At 43.4% G+C, this 16,989-nt stretch overlaps 1 protein-coding gene across 1 annotated transcript; it reads left to right on the top strand.

Moving 5' to 3' along the window:
* The first annotated feature begins 12,060 nt into the window (after window positions 1-12,060).
* On the top strand, window positions 12,061-16,348 carry IER3IP1 (immediate early response 3 interacting protein 1). Its single transcript, XM_075741330.1, has 3 exons — window positions 12,061-12,227; window positions 13,887-13,988; window positions 14,886-16,348. The coding sequence occupies exons 1-3, from the start codon at window positions 12,137-12,139 to the stop codon at window positions 14,939-14,941; spliced, it is 249 nt and encodes an 82-aa protein (XP_075597445.1). The 5' UTR covers window positions 12,061-12,136; the 3' UTR covers window positions 14,942-16,348.
* Window positions 16,349-16,989: the final 641 nt, after the last annotated feature.

Below are 16,989 nucleotides of genomic sequence, written 5' to 3'. Positions count from 1 at the left end.
TCAGTGGCTTGCAAGAATGAGATCTGCCATGTGGTTAGCATCTTGTCCCCACAGGGCATAGCTTGAGTGCCAGAGAAGTCAGTAAAGAGACTCCCATTGACTTTGGTGAGCTTTGGATCAGATTCAGAATCACAAGTGGGTTACAAAGCAATTTAGGTTTGGCTTTGAGCTTTCTGTTTCTTTGATAAAGAAGGAGAGCACTGGCATCTACCCGAATATAAAGTCCTCCCTTCTCAGGAAATCTTTTGTGGCATATACAACATGGAAACCATTTTTAACACCATGCTTGCTCTGGCTCAGAGCCAAATACAAGACCAATGAGGCCCTGGAGAGGGGAGAGAAAGTATGTACATAACGAGCATCCTCCTCAGTGGATGGTACAGAATGGGTAATTGACGTGTGGCTTAACCAAGAACATACCTGCATACATCTGCAGGTCTGCTCTCCAGTCTCTGTAAAATCTATTTAATGTAGTTCATTCACTGTTTTCTTACACCATAGATGAAAATTCACAGCCGTGGTCAGTATCTAAACCTGCTCGGTGATTTGGACTGTGGACATCTGAAACTCTGCCAAACAATCTCCAGGGGATTTGGAGAGGTGCTTTGGTACTGTTTGATACTAGCAGTGAGGCAAGAGGAGCTGAAGTTGTTTTGCAGCTATTTATCTAGGCACAGCAGAAAAATGCGTCAGTCTCTATTGTTAGTTTTGAAATACCTGCCAGTCTGAAGTGTATTAATGTATTCCGTGTGAAAGTATTAACGAAAAAGGAGTCTCCACCCTAGAGCACCACTCCTTCTCTGATCACAAAGCACAGGTAATCGCATTTTCTCACAAGATAATTCAGTGTGGTTGCCAGCTAAGCTCCAGTCTGGCAGTAAGGACTAGGGGCTTTTGCAGAGCAAAACAAGGTCCAGATCTGTGGAGATGTGACTTCCCTAACAGAGGCATGGGAAGAGGTGGGTGCTGCAGAACAAGATTGATGATATCCTCCTGCCCATGGTGCAGTGAAGAACAGCTAAGCCAAGCTGCAAGGAACACCAAAATGAAGCACGTTTGAAACCCAACCCTAAACTGGCCATGACCCATTAACAGCTCAACAGCTCCATAAATTCCGACCTCGTTCCTTTCAGTGTGAAGAGTCAGGTCGGTCTGCGTAACACCCGAAAAGCAAGGACGGGGCTCAGACTTACCATGGTCTTGTAGTCGCCCCTTGGCCAGGAGCCATCTCAGCTGGTGAAGTTCCCTTGCCTGGAGAGCACCCAAACCACGGGGCTGCCTGCGCCCTCCACCCAGCTGGAGGAGACCCAAAGGCACCAGTCTTGGGACACAGCATGTTTCTGCAGTGACTCCTGAATGCAAACTACAGAGGCAGTTTAGTTTTGCTGGAGGACTTCATACACTCGTAGCACGCCAGAAGGGGTCCAGTGCCTAACGGAAGCCCTGTCAGGCTTCTAGGTGGAGTCCAGCTGTGTCTCCTGCTCCACCAGAAAGATCGTGAAAGGAATTGCTTAACAAAAGTATGGTGAGTAAAGCCTCCCTTTGATCCACCTCCACACTTTATTGATTGCCTATAAACGGAAGAGATTATTCTGCCCTGATAAAAACCACAGAGAGAAGAAAGCAATCAACACAGGCAAATGAAGTGAGCAATTAGTCTGAAACCCTTCAGACCAACATTACTTTCATGAAAGGTCTTAGCAGTGTGATGCTGATGGAAGGATCTCCAGCAGTCACAAGGTAATCCAGAAATTTATCATTTTATTCTGCTCTAGATTTAAATTACCATGTGTTATTTGCTTAACTTTTTGTTCAAGTTGAAGGGCAAGGCTGAGGTGCTCCTTAGGACATCTTACTGATGTGACAAAAAGAGATTGTATCATGGGGGGGCTGGAGGACTCTGTAGAAAGCAAGTGATCTTCCATTTTCAGTAACACTAAGCCCAGCTCTCCTTGCACCAGGGGAAATTTCACATGAGATCCTGAAACAGCTTCTGGGCCAACATTTCAGTTTATTCGCAGACACCTGCACTAAGGAGTAAGAGGCAAAGCCTGGACAGTCTACTTAGCTACAGAATTATGCTGCCTGGTTCTACTCTCCAAGCTTTATACAAGTAGGAGTTGTTGCAGATCCCTCTGATTCATGTTGATAGAAGGGATAATGGTTGTAGCGATAGGACAAGGGGTAATGGTTTTAAACTAACAGACAGTATCATAGAATCATAGAATGGTTTGGGTTGGAATGGACTTCAAATATCATCTAGTCCAACCCTCCCCTGCCACAGGCAGGGACACCCTCCACTAGACCAGGTTGCCCAAAGCCCCATCCAGCCTGGCCTTGGTAGATTCAGACTAGATGGAAGGATGAAATTTTTTATGCTGAGGGTGGTGAAACACTGGCACAGGTTGCCCAGAGAGGTGGTAGATGCCCCATCCCTGGAAACATTCAAGGTCAGGTTGGACGGGGCTCTGAGCAACCTGATCTGGTTGAAGATGTCCCTGCTCATGGCAGGGGGGTTGGACTGGATGGCGTTTAAAGGTCCCTTCCAACCCAAATCATTCCATGATTCTACAATTCTGTGTCCTATACAATATTTCAGTCTGAGCAGCATTTCAGAACTATCATTTTTTGTATAAATGTGAGTATGGGTTTGGCTTGGGTTTTTTTCCTATAGGGTTCTATTTTCTTCAGTCACTTGCTTTTTTTCTCATGCAACCTGTGGCTACACAAGATTTTTCACAATAACTCCATTTTAAGTTAAGCTTATTGATGCAAAGAGAGTAGAATTTAAAATGCAACATCTAAGACTTTGATACCTGAGAACATACCGGCAGACAATTTATTCTTGTGTTTATTAACTGGATGTCATCAGGATACATCCTGTGATTCAACATTTCATTTCTTTTATGGAAAAGGATATAGAATAGGACAAAATAATGTTTGGAAATCTGCTTTTCACACATGCAAGCTGGAAATATGTGTGTGCATGTGTGTCTATGTGTTTGCATGGCAGTATTAGTATGAGGTGACACCTGAATCTGACTTGAGCAAGATTTTCCATAGCACTTGCTTTTTATCCATTCCACTTTCCACTAATAAGGTGTGTCATACCTTTAAGCTTCTACAAGAGAGTATTCATGGTGAAGTTCATAAAACCAAGAGGTAGGACATCTGCTTGAAGTTCTCAGCCATGCCACAGACTCTCTGACTGATGTAAGACATTGTTAGCCTCAGTTTCCCCCTCTCGACAGTAGGTTAGTGATCCACTTCGCCGCACACGCTTGCTGTGAAGAAAGCTTCACTCACTATTTTGAGAAACTTGGTGCTTGGATGAGGGTTTTGGTAACAAACAGTATTGTTGTGGTAAAGTAATGTTGCTATTTCCCACAAAGCAAGAATTTGTATTTTGGGCCCCTGTTATCTTTCCATCTAGTTGTTGATCATTCGTAGTTACTTTGTTATGTGATGGCTGAGAATTTTTTGGAGGAGTTAAGCACTCCACTTCTGGAGGCAGTAAAAGAAAAGGTATAATCTCTGCTCGAGAAACTTGGGCTCAGTTACCTCTTATGCTAACATCTTCCTCTGTGTCCTGGGGCAAATTGGCTGGATTAGATAGAAGTGTGTGCTAGATGTGCTAGAGTGTGATGCCAGCGTCCCTGTCCATGCCAAGATTAGATGCCATAGACAAACAAGAAGTCAAACTCAAGGCACCTGGGGATGGCCATTGCTTTAAGAGAAACATTCAGGTTTTTGATGTCCGATTAAATTCTGCTTTTTGGATCTATTCCATCTTGCTTTGATTCCTAGTCTTCAAAACGGCGATAGCAGAATCTATCTCACAAGGAAGTTGTAAAGGTAATTCACATTAGAGATGGTGAAATGCTCAGATAACATAAATGGATCTAAAATGAATGTGTTCATTTTTATCACTACAAGCAAGACATTGAGGCGCTGGAGCGTGTCCAAAGACACGTAGATGTGGTGCTTAGGGACATGGTTTAGTGGTGAACTTGGCAGTGCTGGGTTAACGGTTGGACTTGATGATCTTAAAGGTCTTTTCCAAACAAAATGATTCATGATTCTGTGATTAAACTGTGTCTGTTGGCTTTTTCAGGATGGTCGGTGCTGGTGAAGAAGGTTCCTACAACGCGATGGTTTCCAAGGAAGAAGGTGCTTTATTTCCTGTTTGTTAGCATTTTAAATCTACTTTGCAGTGTTTGTTTGCTTTGCCAGACAATAGCAGTGTTATCAAGTACATAAGATTAGCAGATAAAGAGTGTTGAATGGGCTCAAAAGGTATGAAGGAATTAGCCATGTTAGACCCATTTCTGCTGGGGTTTTAGAGAGGAAAGTATGGTGGAAATAAAAGGAGCTGTTGCAGCAGAAGAGAGGAGTGGGAGACTGGGAGGCAGGGGTAGATAGGGGGTGTAAGCCAAATTTCACTTCTTTAAGTTTGGAATTAAATCCAAAAGCACAAAAGGATGGAAGCAGATTGAAAAGGGTGGAAGCAGATGGAAAGCGCTGGCTAGAGAGGCAGTAAGATTCAGGATCCTACTATGGCTTTACTGCGAATAGGTAGATAATATATGGAATAACTTTGTGGCCTAACAGTGCAGGGCAGACTTTTCCACCCTGAGATCCATAGGGCTGGGTTTCAGTTTCAGCCCTGCAAAGCAGCTTTGCTTTGTACTTTGGTAGATAAAGACCCATGAGTTAATTAACTGAGCTGTGAGGTTTTTGAAGAAAAACGAGTTCCCAGGAATACCCTTCAGAGGTAGTCACCCCCCTCCATCCATGGTTTGCTGCAAAAGTTCCACCAGTATTTGCAGCCTGTGACAACCCGGGGTCATTTCACAAAAGACTGCATTTCTTAAAGCTATTTGTTGGCAAGACTCACCTGTGTTTTCCATACTCTTCTCTTCAAGGTTCATCACCGTCTGTTTATGAGATTACCATGGTGTCTCTCAGTGGAAGCCTCTTACTCTTGGTTGCCATCAGCGTAGCAATAAGTGTTCTCTGGAGGTGAGTGTTAGGGCAGTAGGAGAGGACCCAGGGTCACCACGGGAATGTGTGCAGTGATGAATTCCTGCAGGAGCTGAGTGATCAGGGAGCCCATGGGAAGAGCCTGCCAAGCCCTAGTGTGTCTTGGGTCCTCCTTTATGCAGGCTTTTTCTCCATCAGCCTCTTGTCCTGTCGCTAGTTACTTGGGAGAAGAGACCGACCCCCACCTGGCTACACCCTCCTTTCAGGGAGCTGCAGAGAGCCATCAGGTCTCCCCTCAGCCCCCTCTTCTCCAGGCTCAACACCCCCAGGTCCCTCAGCCGCTCCTCATCAGACTTGTGCTCCAGACCCTGCACCACTCCGTTGCTATTTAGGGCAATGACATTTGGGTTTGGTTTGTATCAAGACCAAATTCTTCTCCACCTCCCCAGATTTTATTAAACACCTGTTTATATGTATTGAAGTTTTATTGAGGAAAATCAAGAGACCCAAGCTTCTAATTTCTCACTACGGCCAACATTTTCCTTTTTTTTTCCAAGAACAACCTGAAATCCTAAGAAGAGGGAAATTCCTTGAGATTTTTATTTCTATAACGAGAAAGTAAACAATATGTTTTGAAAAATCTCTTAAACCAAAAAGTTTGTTCAGCTTTAGTTTGAATGCAGCTAGCCAAACGGAGGAAGGTGATGGGGTCATAGAACGTGTTTTATGCTAAAGGACCGAAGATTAGGGGGAGAGGAAAAGGTCACCTTTTAATTAATTAAAATCAGGTCTATTCCAGCTATCAGTTCTGTACTGCGATTAGTTATATCCTGTTATTAATTGGATTGGGTTCAAAGTACAAACAGCTCTTCATGCTTATCTGACATCTAATGATTTTTTTTTTTTGCTGTTTCTGTTGTGCCAGGCGCTGCACATCAAATTATTCCTCCAAAGATCTCTGTACACCTGTGGTGGTGGAAAATATTACAGTGACGAACAATCACTCTGATAAGATTTCAACGGTGGATTTGACTGGCCCGGTGTGTATAAGTTATATATCTGACAAGGGAACTGTATCCCCAGAGTTTGCCATCTCTGAATAGACAATTTCCATTTTGGAGTTACCGTTCTTCTCCTTTGCTGCCTCAATAACACCCTCCGATTCATCACCAGAGCAGTGATGGCCCACGGCTTCTTCCATCTGCACCTTGCTTCTGGAGAGAAAAGTGGATGAAGGACTTGGGGGTGTATGCTGGTGAGCTGATGGACTGACATGCCCCACTTCATTTTCTCCACTGTAGCTTTGGACTGTGAACTTGTACCACACCAGTATTAGAAAATGCAGGATAATGGATTTTTTTTTTTTTCTGGAAGTGGAGAAAAAACGTAGATATATGTACCTTATCTCTGTGCTGTGTTGTGTTAAAAATTTACCGTAGAGACGTACATCTTTCTGTATTATCTCTTTCTGTGGAATGAGTCATGGGAAAAAATGCAGGGGGAGATTTCTGGTAATTTTAACAAAGATTTCCCAATCCCTCTGACTCAGACGTGAATCCCATACGTTATGCTGAGATCTAACCTTTCACACATGGTTTCCTACTAGCTGTACAACTCTGGCTATGCTAACATTATTGGACAGATTGCAATCTCTGAAGTCACCAGGTTTGTGATTTTTTTTCTATCTGTCCCCTTTTACAGCCTGAAGGAAGATATTGTCTATTAATCTTTAAACTGAGTGCTGCAGCTTTCCCAGCACTGATGACCTCTGCCTCTGGTGTGACACCAGCTTGCTAAGGAACAAGCCTGGCTGTTCTCCCCACTCAGGCGGCAGTTAGAGGGGACAGGTTAGTCTGAGATCTGGCATGGAGAGGGATAGCTGTGCTCCCTGGATATGGCCAGCCTAGTCCAACTTCATGCCCTTTGCTAACTGCTGCTAGGAACCCTGCAAGAGCTGTGGGCTGTACCATTTTCCATTTATCGTACCAACTTTCTCGGCTTACCTCCTGCACGTTTTCCATAAAACTGGATGAAAAGTCAAAGGAAGCAGGAGAAAAGCCCTTTGAGCAATGGGTATTCTTCCAAAAAGGGGTCTGGCGTGGTCCGTTCCTCCTTTGTGCTCACAGGTTGCAGCACACTGACAGTATCTGCAGGATCCTTAAGGCACTTGAGCTGCCCACAGGTTGGAAGGGCGGTTGGCATCAGTGACTGTGCCTCAGCTAATGGCTTTAGCTAACCTTGGTGGAAATAACACTCTCAGAACTCATGTTTTCAAACAGGAGACCCGAGATCCACCAAATGTATGAACAGGAAGGCTGCAGCCTATGAATTTCTTCCAGGCTTAGATGGGGCCAGCCGTTCACTGGGGAAGCTGTTGATGGAGTAACTGGCCCCAGCAGGACATGCTACGATACCCACACGCTCGTGTAAGCTCCCATACATGACGCTTATGAAAACAGAGCTGTAGGGCAGGCACAGAGAGATGAGGCTGCCCGCACAGATCCATGCAGGCATTAGGCATTGCACAGACCTGAGTGAGAAATCCATATGCTGTGCTGCAAAGGCCGTCGGACTTCGGTCACCATTACAACACCTCCGTATTTGTCCCAAAAGGGCAGTTTGAGTAACTTTTCTATTAGAGATGGAAACCAGACCTGATTCTGAAGCTGAGGGGATGTCACCCTCACTGGCCAGGCCTCAGCTGCAGCAGGATCTTTTCTCCTCTGACAACAGCCATATTCCCATGCAAAATATTGCTATTGATACAATTTTCCATGAGCTGATGGAAACACGTTTGCACATCCGTGGTGGCAAGTGCCAACTCCTCGCCTGTAACAGTCTGTGCCATGTTGGTCTCCCTCTTTCCACACCTGTATTTAGTGAGCTGCTCCTGCCTGTCCATCACCATAACAGCACCTCAGGCACTCCTTCTCTTTGCTCCCTTTAATACCCCTGCTCTTTCTTCATGCTGCTCGCCGCACAGAGACAAAATCCTCCCCTCCCTTTCAAAATTCATGGAGCTGTTTCCTCATCCTCCTCTAAATCCCTCCTTAAGACCTGCTGCTGCCTCAACGCCTGCAAATCCTGACTGTCTGTCAGCAGTAAGGCAGGGCTAAGCAGAGACTTCCAATTCTCTGACAAAGTCTATTTGTTTTCAGCCCCACTGCCCCACATATTCCTGCTTTTGATATCCACTGTCATGGACTGGAAAATATCTATACGGTACTGGGCACAACGGGCGTTGGTTCTGGACTAGTGTTTTCCAGCACGAACACAACGCAAATGGTGACTGGGGTGAAGATGCCAATAATCATAGTACAATGTAACACATCATAATATAATACTGTACTATTGATAGCAACAAGAGCTGCATGTGTGTGTGCATGCACTAGGCAACAAATGGCATTCGAAGGCTGTTACGGAGCCAAGCGCAATAAACTTGGGAAATGGCATCAATAAACTTAGACGTAAATTCAGAATTTTGTATTTGTTTTTCCTTCGTTCTTCAATCTCCTTTTGTGTATGAAGCCATATGAACATCCTCTCAAGGTACAAATCTTAGGAAAGCTGGCAGGCCGTGCTTTTGAAGGGGACAGCTATTCATTTTCCAAATAAGCAGGGACAGAGGTGATACGTTCAGCACATTTACAGTCACGGACAAGGCAAAGATCTTTTCTGTATATAGCTGCTTCTCTCAAATGTACAAAATCTTCTTGCATTCCCAGCTTTGGTGGTTAAAACAACCAACGGGACATTAAATCAGCTGAATATTCAGTTTGTGCTTACAAGAGATGCATTACGCCTGTAGGATGCACCGTTAACATTTGCAGCAGTTTGGCAGCGCAGTAGGGGTGACAACTAATAGATAACAAACACTTTCATTTAACTGTGAAGTGTACCTATGGGATTTATTGATAGCACCTAACCCAGCCACAGAACCTACATTTTTCACATTCACAGAACTTTTCAGTTAATGGGGTTACTTGTTGTAGAGGTTGGTATGTGGTTGGCAGGTGTAAGGATTCGATTCCTTGATTCGATACCCTGTTCTGCACAGCGCAAAGGTTTGTGCATCGAGATTTGCTGTCTGCTCAGAGCCCCGTTAAGGTAAAACCATGACGTTAACAAGCTTCCCTCTGGACTCTGACAGTGAATATTTAAAGTTTGCTCATCTTCAGCTCATGAGATGTTTACAAATATCTAAAGGAGGAAATTGTCAAAGCTATGTCAGGAAATAAAGTCAGGAGATGATGGCAAGCGAGGCAAAGGATGTAGGGATTGAAGTCATGAGACAATTTCCTTTGACCTGGTATTTGCTCACCAGGAATAAACTAACATAATCCTGAAAACTTGCACACAACAAGCTCGAGCCTCATTAACTGTAGAGGATAGTCAGACCCAAGGAGCTATGCTCTGACTGATGATATTGAACAAGAAACAGAATAAAAAATACCAAGGTCTTCACAATATTTCACCAGCCTGAAGTTGAATCCTTTGACATCTGCAAGGTGGTTTAAAACTCTCTTTTATGGTGATCGACTGCACTCTGCAGATGACACCACAGGAATTTACTGCACTGAAACATAACACCTTAATGAAGAAAAAAAAAAAATGCTTTCCTTCTAATGCAAGCAACTTTGTCTGGTTTTCCCTTCAAGCATGTAACATGATGATTCAGCGATAAGATTCGTGTGGTCGTTAAGTTGCCATGATGGATTTTACAAAGGAGAAAATCACGTCAAGTTTATGTAAGCTTGATAGCAGCTGCTCTTTGGAAATACATCTTAATTATGGGAAAAAATACTAAGCCATAACTTGTATACTTATTTTAAAAACCTCATTTTTTTTTTTCAGTGCCATAATTCTAAACATTAGCTTTGCACTGAGGCACTGAGGTTAGTATTTATTTATAGGTTGGATACCGTAAGGAGGTAGCCCAGGAAATGCTACTTGATGGTGGTGGTTATTAGACACGCCTGTTAGTGATCCCTCATATTTATCTGTATTTAATTATAGAATTACTGCCATAATGCCCTAAGTGATGCCTGAGAACAAAAGGCAGTTCCATTTGTGAGACCATTACATGCCAGAACTCACAACTTCTTCAAAAATAGTAATGACCTTTGGGATGGAATCTTTTCAGCCCAATATTGACTTTCTCTCTGTGTGTGGAGTTTGATAAAAATCAAGATCAGCCTTATTTTATTATTTATAGACATGTGAAAAAAGATGGTTTGAATGATTAAAAAAAAGCTTTTTGCAAACTTTGGGGGCCTCTGGGTAACTAGAAATGGCTCTGTTTTGAACTGTTAAACTGATAGTTTTTAGGAAGTTTGTAGTTATGCCCAATTTAAAAATCTAGATGAGAAATAACGAAGTTATGTTGGAATTCCTGAGCTTGCAAGTGTGCGTTCACATGTGCCAGGACACCTGGGTGGTGCCCCTCACTGCTGACATACATGGAGTTTATCATACAGATAAGCGTTTGCAGAATCAGAGCCAACATCTGGAACTATTTTGAGCTTTCATATAACAAAACACTTCAGCATATGCTTAAATAATATTGATTTCACTGGAAGGGCAATAGATGTTTTATTTGCTTCCCTGAATTGAGACTATGATCCTTTTCGAGACTGGAATGACAAATATTTTTGAGCAGATGACAAAAATCTGATGAATAGGTTTGATTTTTGTTCTCTCTTCTGTTCTCCTTTACTTAATGTTACTAATTTTGGGGGTCAGTTAGTAACAAAATATGCTATGGCTCTCATGATGGGGTGCTTTCTCTTGCTTCCAGTTCCAGCTGTTATAATGTAATTTAACAGTAATGATTGTTCAGATGTGTAATACTACGTCATCGACTATACGAAAGCCAGTGTTTTGGAAAGGAAAGCTGAAGACAAGAAGAAGCTGAGGTGTGGGTTTCTCCACAGCTAATTCACGTGGAGTCTGAGCATCTGTCGATTGGACGGTCCCGATGCTCTGTGCAGATCATCTTGTGCTTGCTGGTGAGTGGATCTTAACCCAGAGCTGAAGCATGGAGATACAATACTGATAAGCTGTGAATAATTTACCCAGATCATATCAGAAGTCTGTGGCAGGGCAAGGAATCGAGGTGGGGTCTCTCCAGTCCACCACATTAAGCACGAAGTTATCATTTCTATCATGGTGAATGAGTCTAATAACCATCAAAGCTCAGTGATTATGCAAATGGTTGTACCCTGATTGAGTAATAAAAGCTATCAACCATCCGGAGTTAAGGGGTTTGCATATTGTATGATTACTGAGAAATAAAATCAGAGAGATTATGCAAATCACCCCCTTCAGCCAATCGGACTGAAAGATGCAAGGGGAAAAAAAAAAAGGGTATTTATGCATCAATAACTATACAGTATCCCTGAGCTCCAGTTATTATTATTTTTCTTATTTGACTGCAGAATTACCCAGAGGTCCCGATCGATACGATATAAAATATAATTGTTTTATTTTGGATTCTGCTACAAATCTTGGCTTCCACAGTCGTTACATTTTGGATAAACAACAGTTAGGATCTGAGCTGATTTCCTGCTAGGACAAAAATGTAAGCCAATATATACTGAAAAGATACATGAGAAAAAAACCCCAGATATTGTCCATAAAATTAAGTATGACCCCTCATATTTTCGCGTACAAAATCTTTTATGTTTTTGACCGATCCTACGAATGTTAGGTTATTAGTAAGCGATGTCCATGAGGGCTACCTTGCAGCCCCACACCGGGATGATGTTTCCCTGCCAGCTCCCACTATTTGGAAGATGCAACAGTAAAATTCTCCACGCGGAGAGGTAAGGGTGCACCTTCCTCCTGCGTGGAACCCGGACCGAAACAAAAGGCCGCTCGCTAAGCGACAAACAGAGCTTCCCGGGGGTAAACACGCCACGTGTGCCGTGGGGTGCGCCGTCACGCGTGAGCCCACCCCCGTGCAAGATCACACGGGTCGGGGGGGGGACACACACACCCCCGGGTGGGGGGGGACGGACACACGACACACACGGCACCCAGCGCCGCGCCTGCCTGCAGGCCCCGCCCGCGGCCCCGCCTCTTCCCCGGCCCCGCCACGTCCCGCTCGGGCGCCGGCTCCCGGCCCGGCGGCGCATCGCGGCGGCGGCGGGTCATGGCGTTCACGCTGTACTCGCTGCTGCAGGCCGCGCTCCTCATCGTCAACGCCGTCGCCGTGCTGCACGAGGAGCGCTTCCTCCGACACGGTGAGTCGTCAGCGACCGACCGGACGCGGGGAACGGGAAAACCGGGCCAGGCCCGGACGCGGCGACGCCTTCCCCTCCGTCCCCACACCTCGGCCCGGCGGGGCCTCCTGAAGGGAGCAACCGGCCGTAGCCCGGCTGGCGGTACGCGGCCGTGGCCGCCCGGCTCTCGTAGAGGGTTCCGCGGGTGCGGGAGGGCTGCCCGGTGTCGCGGAGGCCCCTCCGGACCCGGGGGGCTGTGTGGGAGCCGGTGCTGCCAGTGCACCCCCCCCGCTGCCTTCCCTTGCCGGTGTGGAGTCTCAGCATGCGAGGGATCGCTGGGCGGTTCCGTCTTCAAGTTGAATTTCCTGGCGGTGTGGTTGGTGGTGCTATGTTTCTTCCCTCCCCCCCCATAATTTTCTTTTTTTTTTTTTTCCCCACTGTGCATTCCTACTGTTTTGTCTCTGTTTGTGCACGTCAGGACGTTGTGATGGTGTGAGATGGTTTCCTTCATCTCGTTGTGGGGTTTGGGGTGGTTTTTTTTTTTTTTTGGATGAATTAGCACTTCTCAGTCTTTGCACACTCACGCTCACATTTCAGCGGTACTGAAGAAAGATCTCCAAGGTTGGGCATCCTTGTCCTTTAAAGGAAAACAAAGCCCCACAAAACACAGAAAAGACACTGATACAAAGATCTGTAAAGCCCCAGAAAAAAATTGCCAACGATTTAAGGTTTCCCAGTTTGCTATCTGGAGAATCCAAGTCAGGCTGAGCTAGGATTTTTGGCAGGAGTGCAGATAATTATCCTTTTATCCTGTTGTCTGGTAGGATTCACTGCGAGGCACCTGCTCGGTCCGGGTTTGGGGTTTTCTTCTGCTTTCCTGATGGGTCAAGCCACTTGTTGGAGACTTGGGAATAACTCCAGGCTCATCCGAGTGGGAAGCAGCAGCTGGCAAAGCTGGTGAGGCAGAGGGCTCTCCTGCTGCCCCCCAGCCCCGTGCCCGTGGAGCGAGGGAGACAAGGAAGGGGAAAAAATGACTCGGAAGCTGTTGTGAATACCGACCGCCGCTCCCTGCTCATCCCCAAACGGGTCAGGGCTGTGACCGGCAGGACCCCAAAGTCCATGGGACCCCACAGTGGGTAGGGAAGGGTTTTTCCCTTGAAGGGTTTTGTAAATCTTGAGCACTTCTATTGCTCTCAGAAAAGTTCCCAAGTAATTTTTTTCTTTAATAGCAGTTACAAAAATTGTCATCCCAATTTGGAATCGGTGCTGACCGTTTTCTGTTGCGCAGCTCATTTCTCAGTGCTGAAGCATCACTTCATACCCAACAATTATTTGCTATTTTATCTTCTGGTAAAGGACTGTGAACAAGTCGTAGTTGGTTTGTTTTTATTTTGGCGGGTATTTTTTCGAAGCCTGAATAAACTCATTTGTTTCTCTGGCATGCATGGAATAGTAGTGTATTTTAATTTTTAAAGGTAAGGAAACATTGATCTGTCATTACTATCACGTTCATTAAAAGGTTTAAGTTTTCAGTATATTGTTTTAAAATCTGATCTTGAAAGAAAGCGAATTGGTTTGTAGTTTTGCTTTCGAATGTTAGTGATAATATTGCTGATAGCATTTGTTGCCTGGTTTTGGGGTTTGTTTTCTAACACGTCTGGCTGTTTTTATGTGACACAGTTGGCTGGGGAAGCGATCAAGGGATTGGAGGATTTGGAGAGGAACCAGGAATTAAAGCACAGCTAACGAACCTTATTCGATCTGTACGAACCGTTATGAGAGGTAAGGTGACGATCTTTTGTTTAAACATTATTGTCTGTAAAGTTTTGTTTCTGTGCTTTAATGTGGTAACATCAATATTTTTACTTTTACCAAACAGCTGCTATTTCTGCTTGTCATTTCTGATCTATCCTTCCTTTGGGTTCCTTCCTTCATGCGTGGGCTCTGTGCAGGAGGGTTCAGGTCCCAGCACGCAGCACGTGTGCCCTAAGTTTGATGGCACGTAAAACATTCCCTGACGCTGGTTTGCGGTGCTGCTGCCTCTTGTGCTTCCTCGGAGTTTGGGAGCTGGGGGGTGGGAAGCTCAGTGATCAATTGCAGTGTGCAATTAACTTCACCTTGGCTAAATTTAATTTTATCTGAAGTACCTGGTGAGGGAAATGTAATTCCTATGGTTCTTAAAGGTTTATGTGCCTCAAAGGATGGGGGGAAAAGAATAGACTTTCATTTGTAAGTTACTAATAGTTTTTCACTATAAAGCAGACCAAAAATTCCTTTTATAGGTGATGATACGCAGGAATTAACAAATTGTACCTGTCTTGCTCACCACAGAGTAAAAACTGACATTTTTTCCAAATCATAGTAAAGCCAAGGGTAGAAACTGACTCTGAGATGGCTTAGTTTCATTTGGAGAAAGGATTGTTTGGGTTAAAGTTTAAAACATGATGGGCCGTAGAAAAATATTTATGCTGTTGCTTCCTACTAATTTTTAGTATCCTAGGCTTTGATCCTGGCTCCTTCCACTAATCCTGATTGATGCATAGGAAAATTAAGTGTATTTTTTAAGTTTTGATCGATTTTGCTCCTTAAAAGATAGTCTCCCAAGATAATGTGAAGTTCTGTCACTTTGTGATGTGGAAAAGAAGATTTTCACAACTAACTCTTCTTCTTTCTCTGCAGTGCCATTAATAGCGGTGAACTCCATTACAATCATTCTCCTCCTGTTGTTTGGTTGAAGATACCTGTTGCGAAATCTTTTGGACATCCAAAGAAGCAAGTTGCTAACCATCACTGCTCTTGAGTTTTCTGGGATCCAGCACGGTTTAGCTGTCAATTTGACATTCAACTTAAAATAATAAAGACACTATTTCTATTTATCCTATTTCCTAATGTTCACTTGCGGTTTCATTAAACAAGATACTGGGATCAATGCAACAATGCTGCAAATATATCGGACTATGACAAGTTCTGTTGCTGCCTGTTAATAGCGTCGTAACATATTAAATGATTGTCAGTAGGATGCAGTTTTTAAATGTCTCGTTACTCAGGGATTAATTTCCTTCAGTACACTTCCCAAGTTATTTTTAAATTAAGAAAAACAAAGTGTGTTTTTTTATTTTGATTACTACCACAGTAGTATTTAAGAGAATATGAATTAGGCTCTACAAACGTGTTACAAATTATCGAAGTACAGTTGTGATAGAGGGAAACAAAACTAGATGGGTGAAGTCCTAAATCAGTTCACATTGGAAATCGAATTGTCCTGGTTTGATTGAGAACAGGATTTTTCTCTTGGTGTTTGTCTTTTCAAATCGAGAATGTTTCATGCTGATGGTGAAGCAAATTGAAAATAGGTGCAATTGCTATGCAAAAATCTAAAAAAAGCTGTACCTAAAGCTGGGCAACTGTGTTAAGTTAGGCTAGCAGGTGACATTAGTGATTAGCATTTGTTACTGTTCTGTCAAGGATTATTATACTTTTTTAAATGCGTGTTAAACTTGTGCATGGTGATTAGTGTGTTGGAAGTGGGGAACCATTTGTATTCTGAACTTCTTGGGTAATGTGGGAGGGGAATACCGTGCCCTTTTCAAATGCAATTCTTTGTTAAAACCCAGCAAATTTGCAGCCTCTTCTATTACTGCTGCTTCTTCCCCCACCCTCCGTCTTCCTTTGTTAAATTAACAGCTTATTGAAATTGAAACTATGAGTATGATCTTGCAGTTCTGTTGCAATTGCTAATTGCTTTGGTACAGATCTTGTCTCAGTTAAGACTGCTGGGTTAGGTCTGATGTTATGTATCCAGTCTGAATTGAAGAAAGCTGATTCTCATGTACCAATTTAGAATTCTTATGTATCTTCTGCTGAAGTGTTTTAGCTTATTTTGAAAGAGGGAAGACCAAAGGAAATGTGGCAGTTTCATTATTTTAAAACAACTTAGTTTATCATCTCTTCTTCTGATGTCTCGATGACTAAAGCATACGCTGTTGTATACAAAGATAAATCTGGAAAATGTGTAAATGAATTTAATGATCTTCAATTGCAGTGTTTTGCAGAGTAGAGTATATCCAGGAGGAGAGTTTTATGTTGTTTCTTTTTTTTTTTTTAGTGAAATCTTGTAAATAAATTCTGAATTTCTAAGTTAAGGACTCTCATAACTTGCTCTATATCTGTGTACAGTGGCAATATCTCAAAACTCAGCTTCATCCTGTTCCAGACACCAGTTACTGTTCTTACACAAAATACTTTTTTTTTTCCTCATCCCTGTGGCACTTCTGCTATGAAGCTGTATTTTGGTTTATGTAGCAAACCTAATGAGCCATGGTAACATTGGCCTGAGGCAGAACAGGATCATGCTAGCCTTTAAATTCTAAAGTAGGTAGATCTGCTATAAAGTATTTCTTTATAATAAATCTTTTTGTAATTCAGGGGTGATGAGGGCACAGTCTGGATCAGTTATTTTCATATATCTGTCTTTTACAGAAACCGGGCAGGATGCATGTGGAACAGATAAAACATGGAAGGTACGCAGGCCTTTTTGTGGTTTTGTAAAATTTTTGTAAACAAGCAGTAGTAGATGTTTCCATTGCTGATGCAGTGGATTGGAGTACTTGAATGATTTGAAGCACAGCTTGAGTATCGTTTCCTTTTTGGATATATTGACTATTGAAACACTAGTTCTTACTAAAAAGCCAGTACTAAAGATTACAAGCAACGGCTTGAAAAACAGGTGAGAAGCAATTTCCCCCATCTTCCTGTCTTTTCAGAAAGGCTGAAGTTTCAATGC

The sequence above is a fragment of the Balearica regulorum genome, chromosome Z (assembly GCF_011004875.1).
Source record: "Balearica regulorum gibbericeps isolate bBalReg1 chromosome Z, bBalReg1.pri, whole genome shotgun sequence".
Lineage (NCBI taxonomy): Eukaryota > Metazoa > Chordata > Aves > Gruiformes > Gruidae > Balearica > Balearica regulorum.
This window is presented reverse-complemented; position numbering and strand designations above follow the sequence as displayed.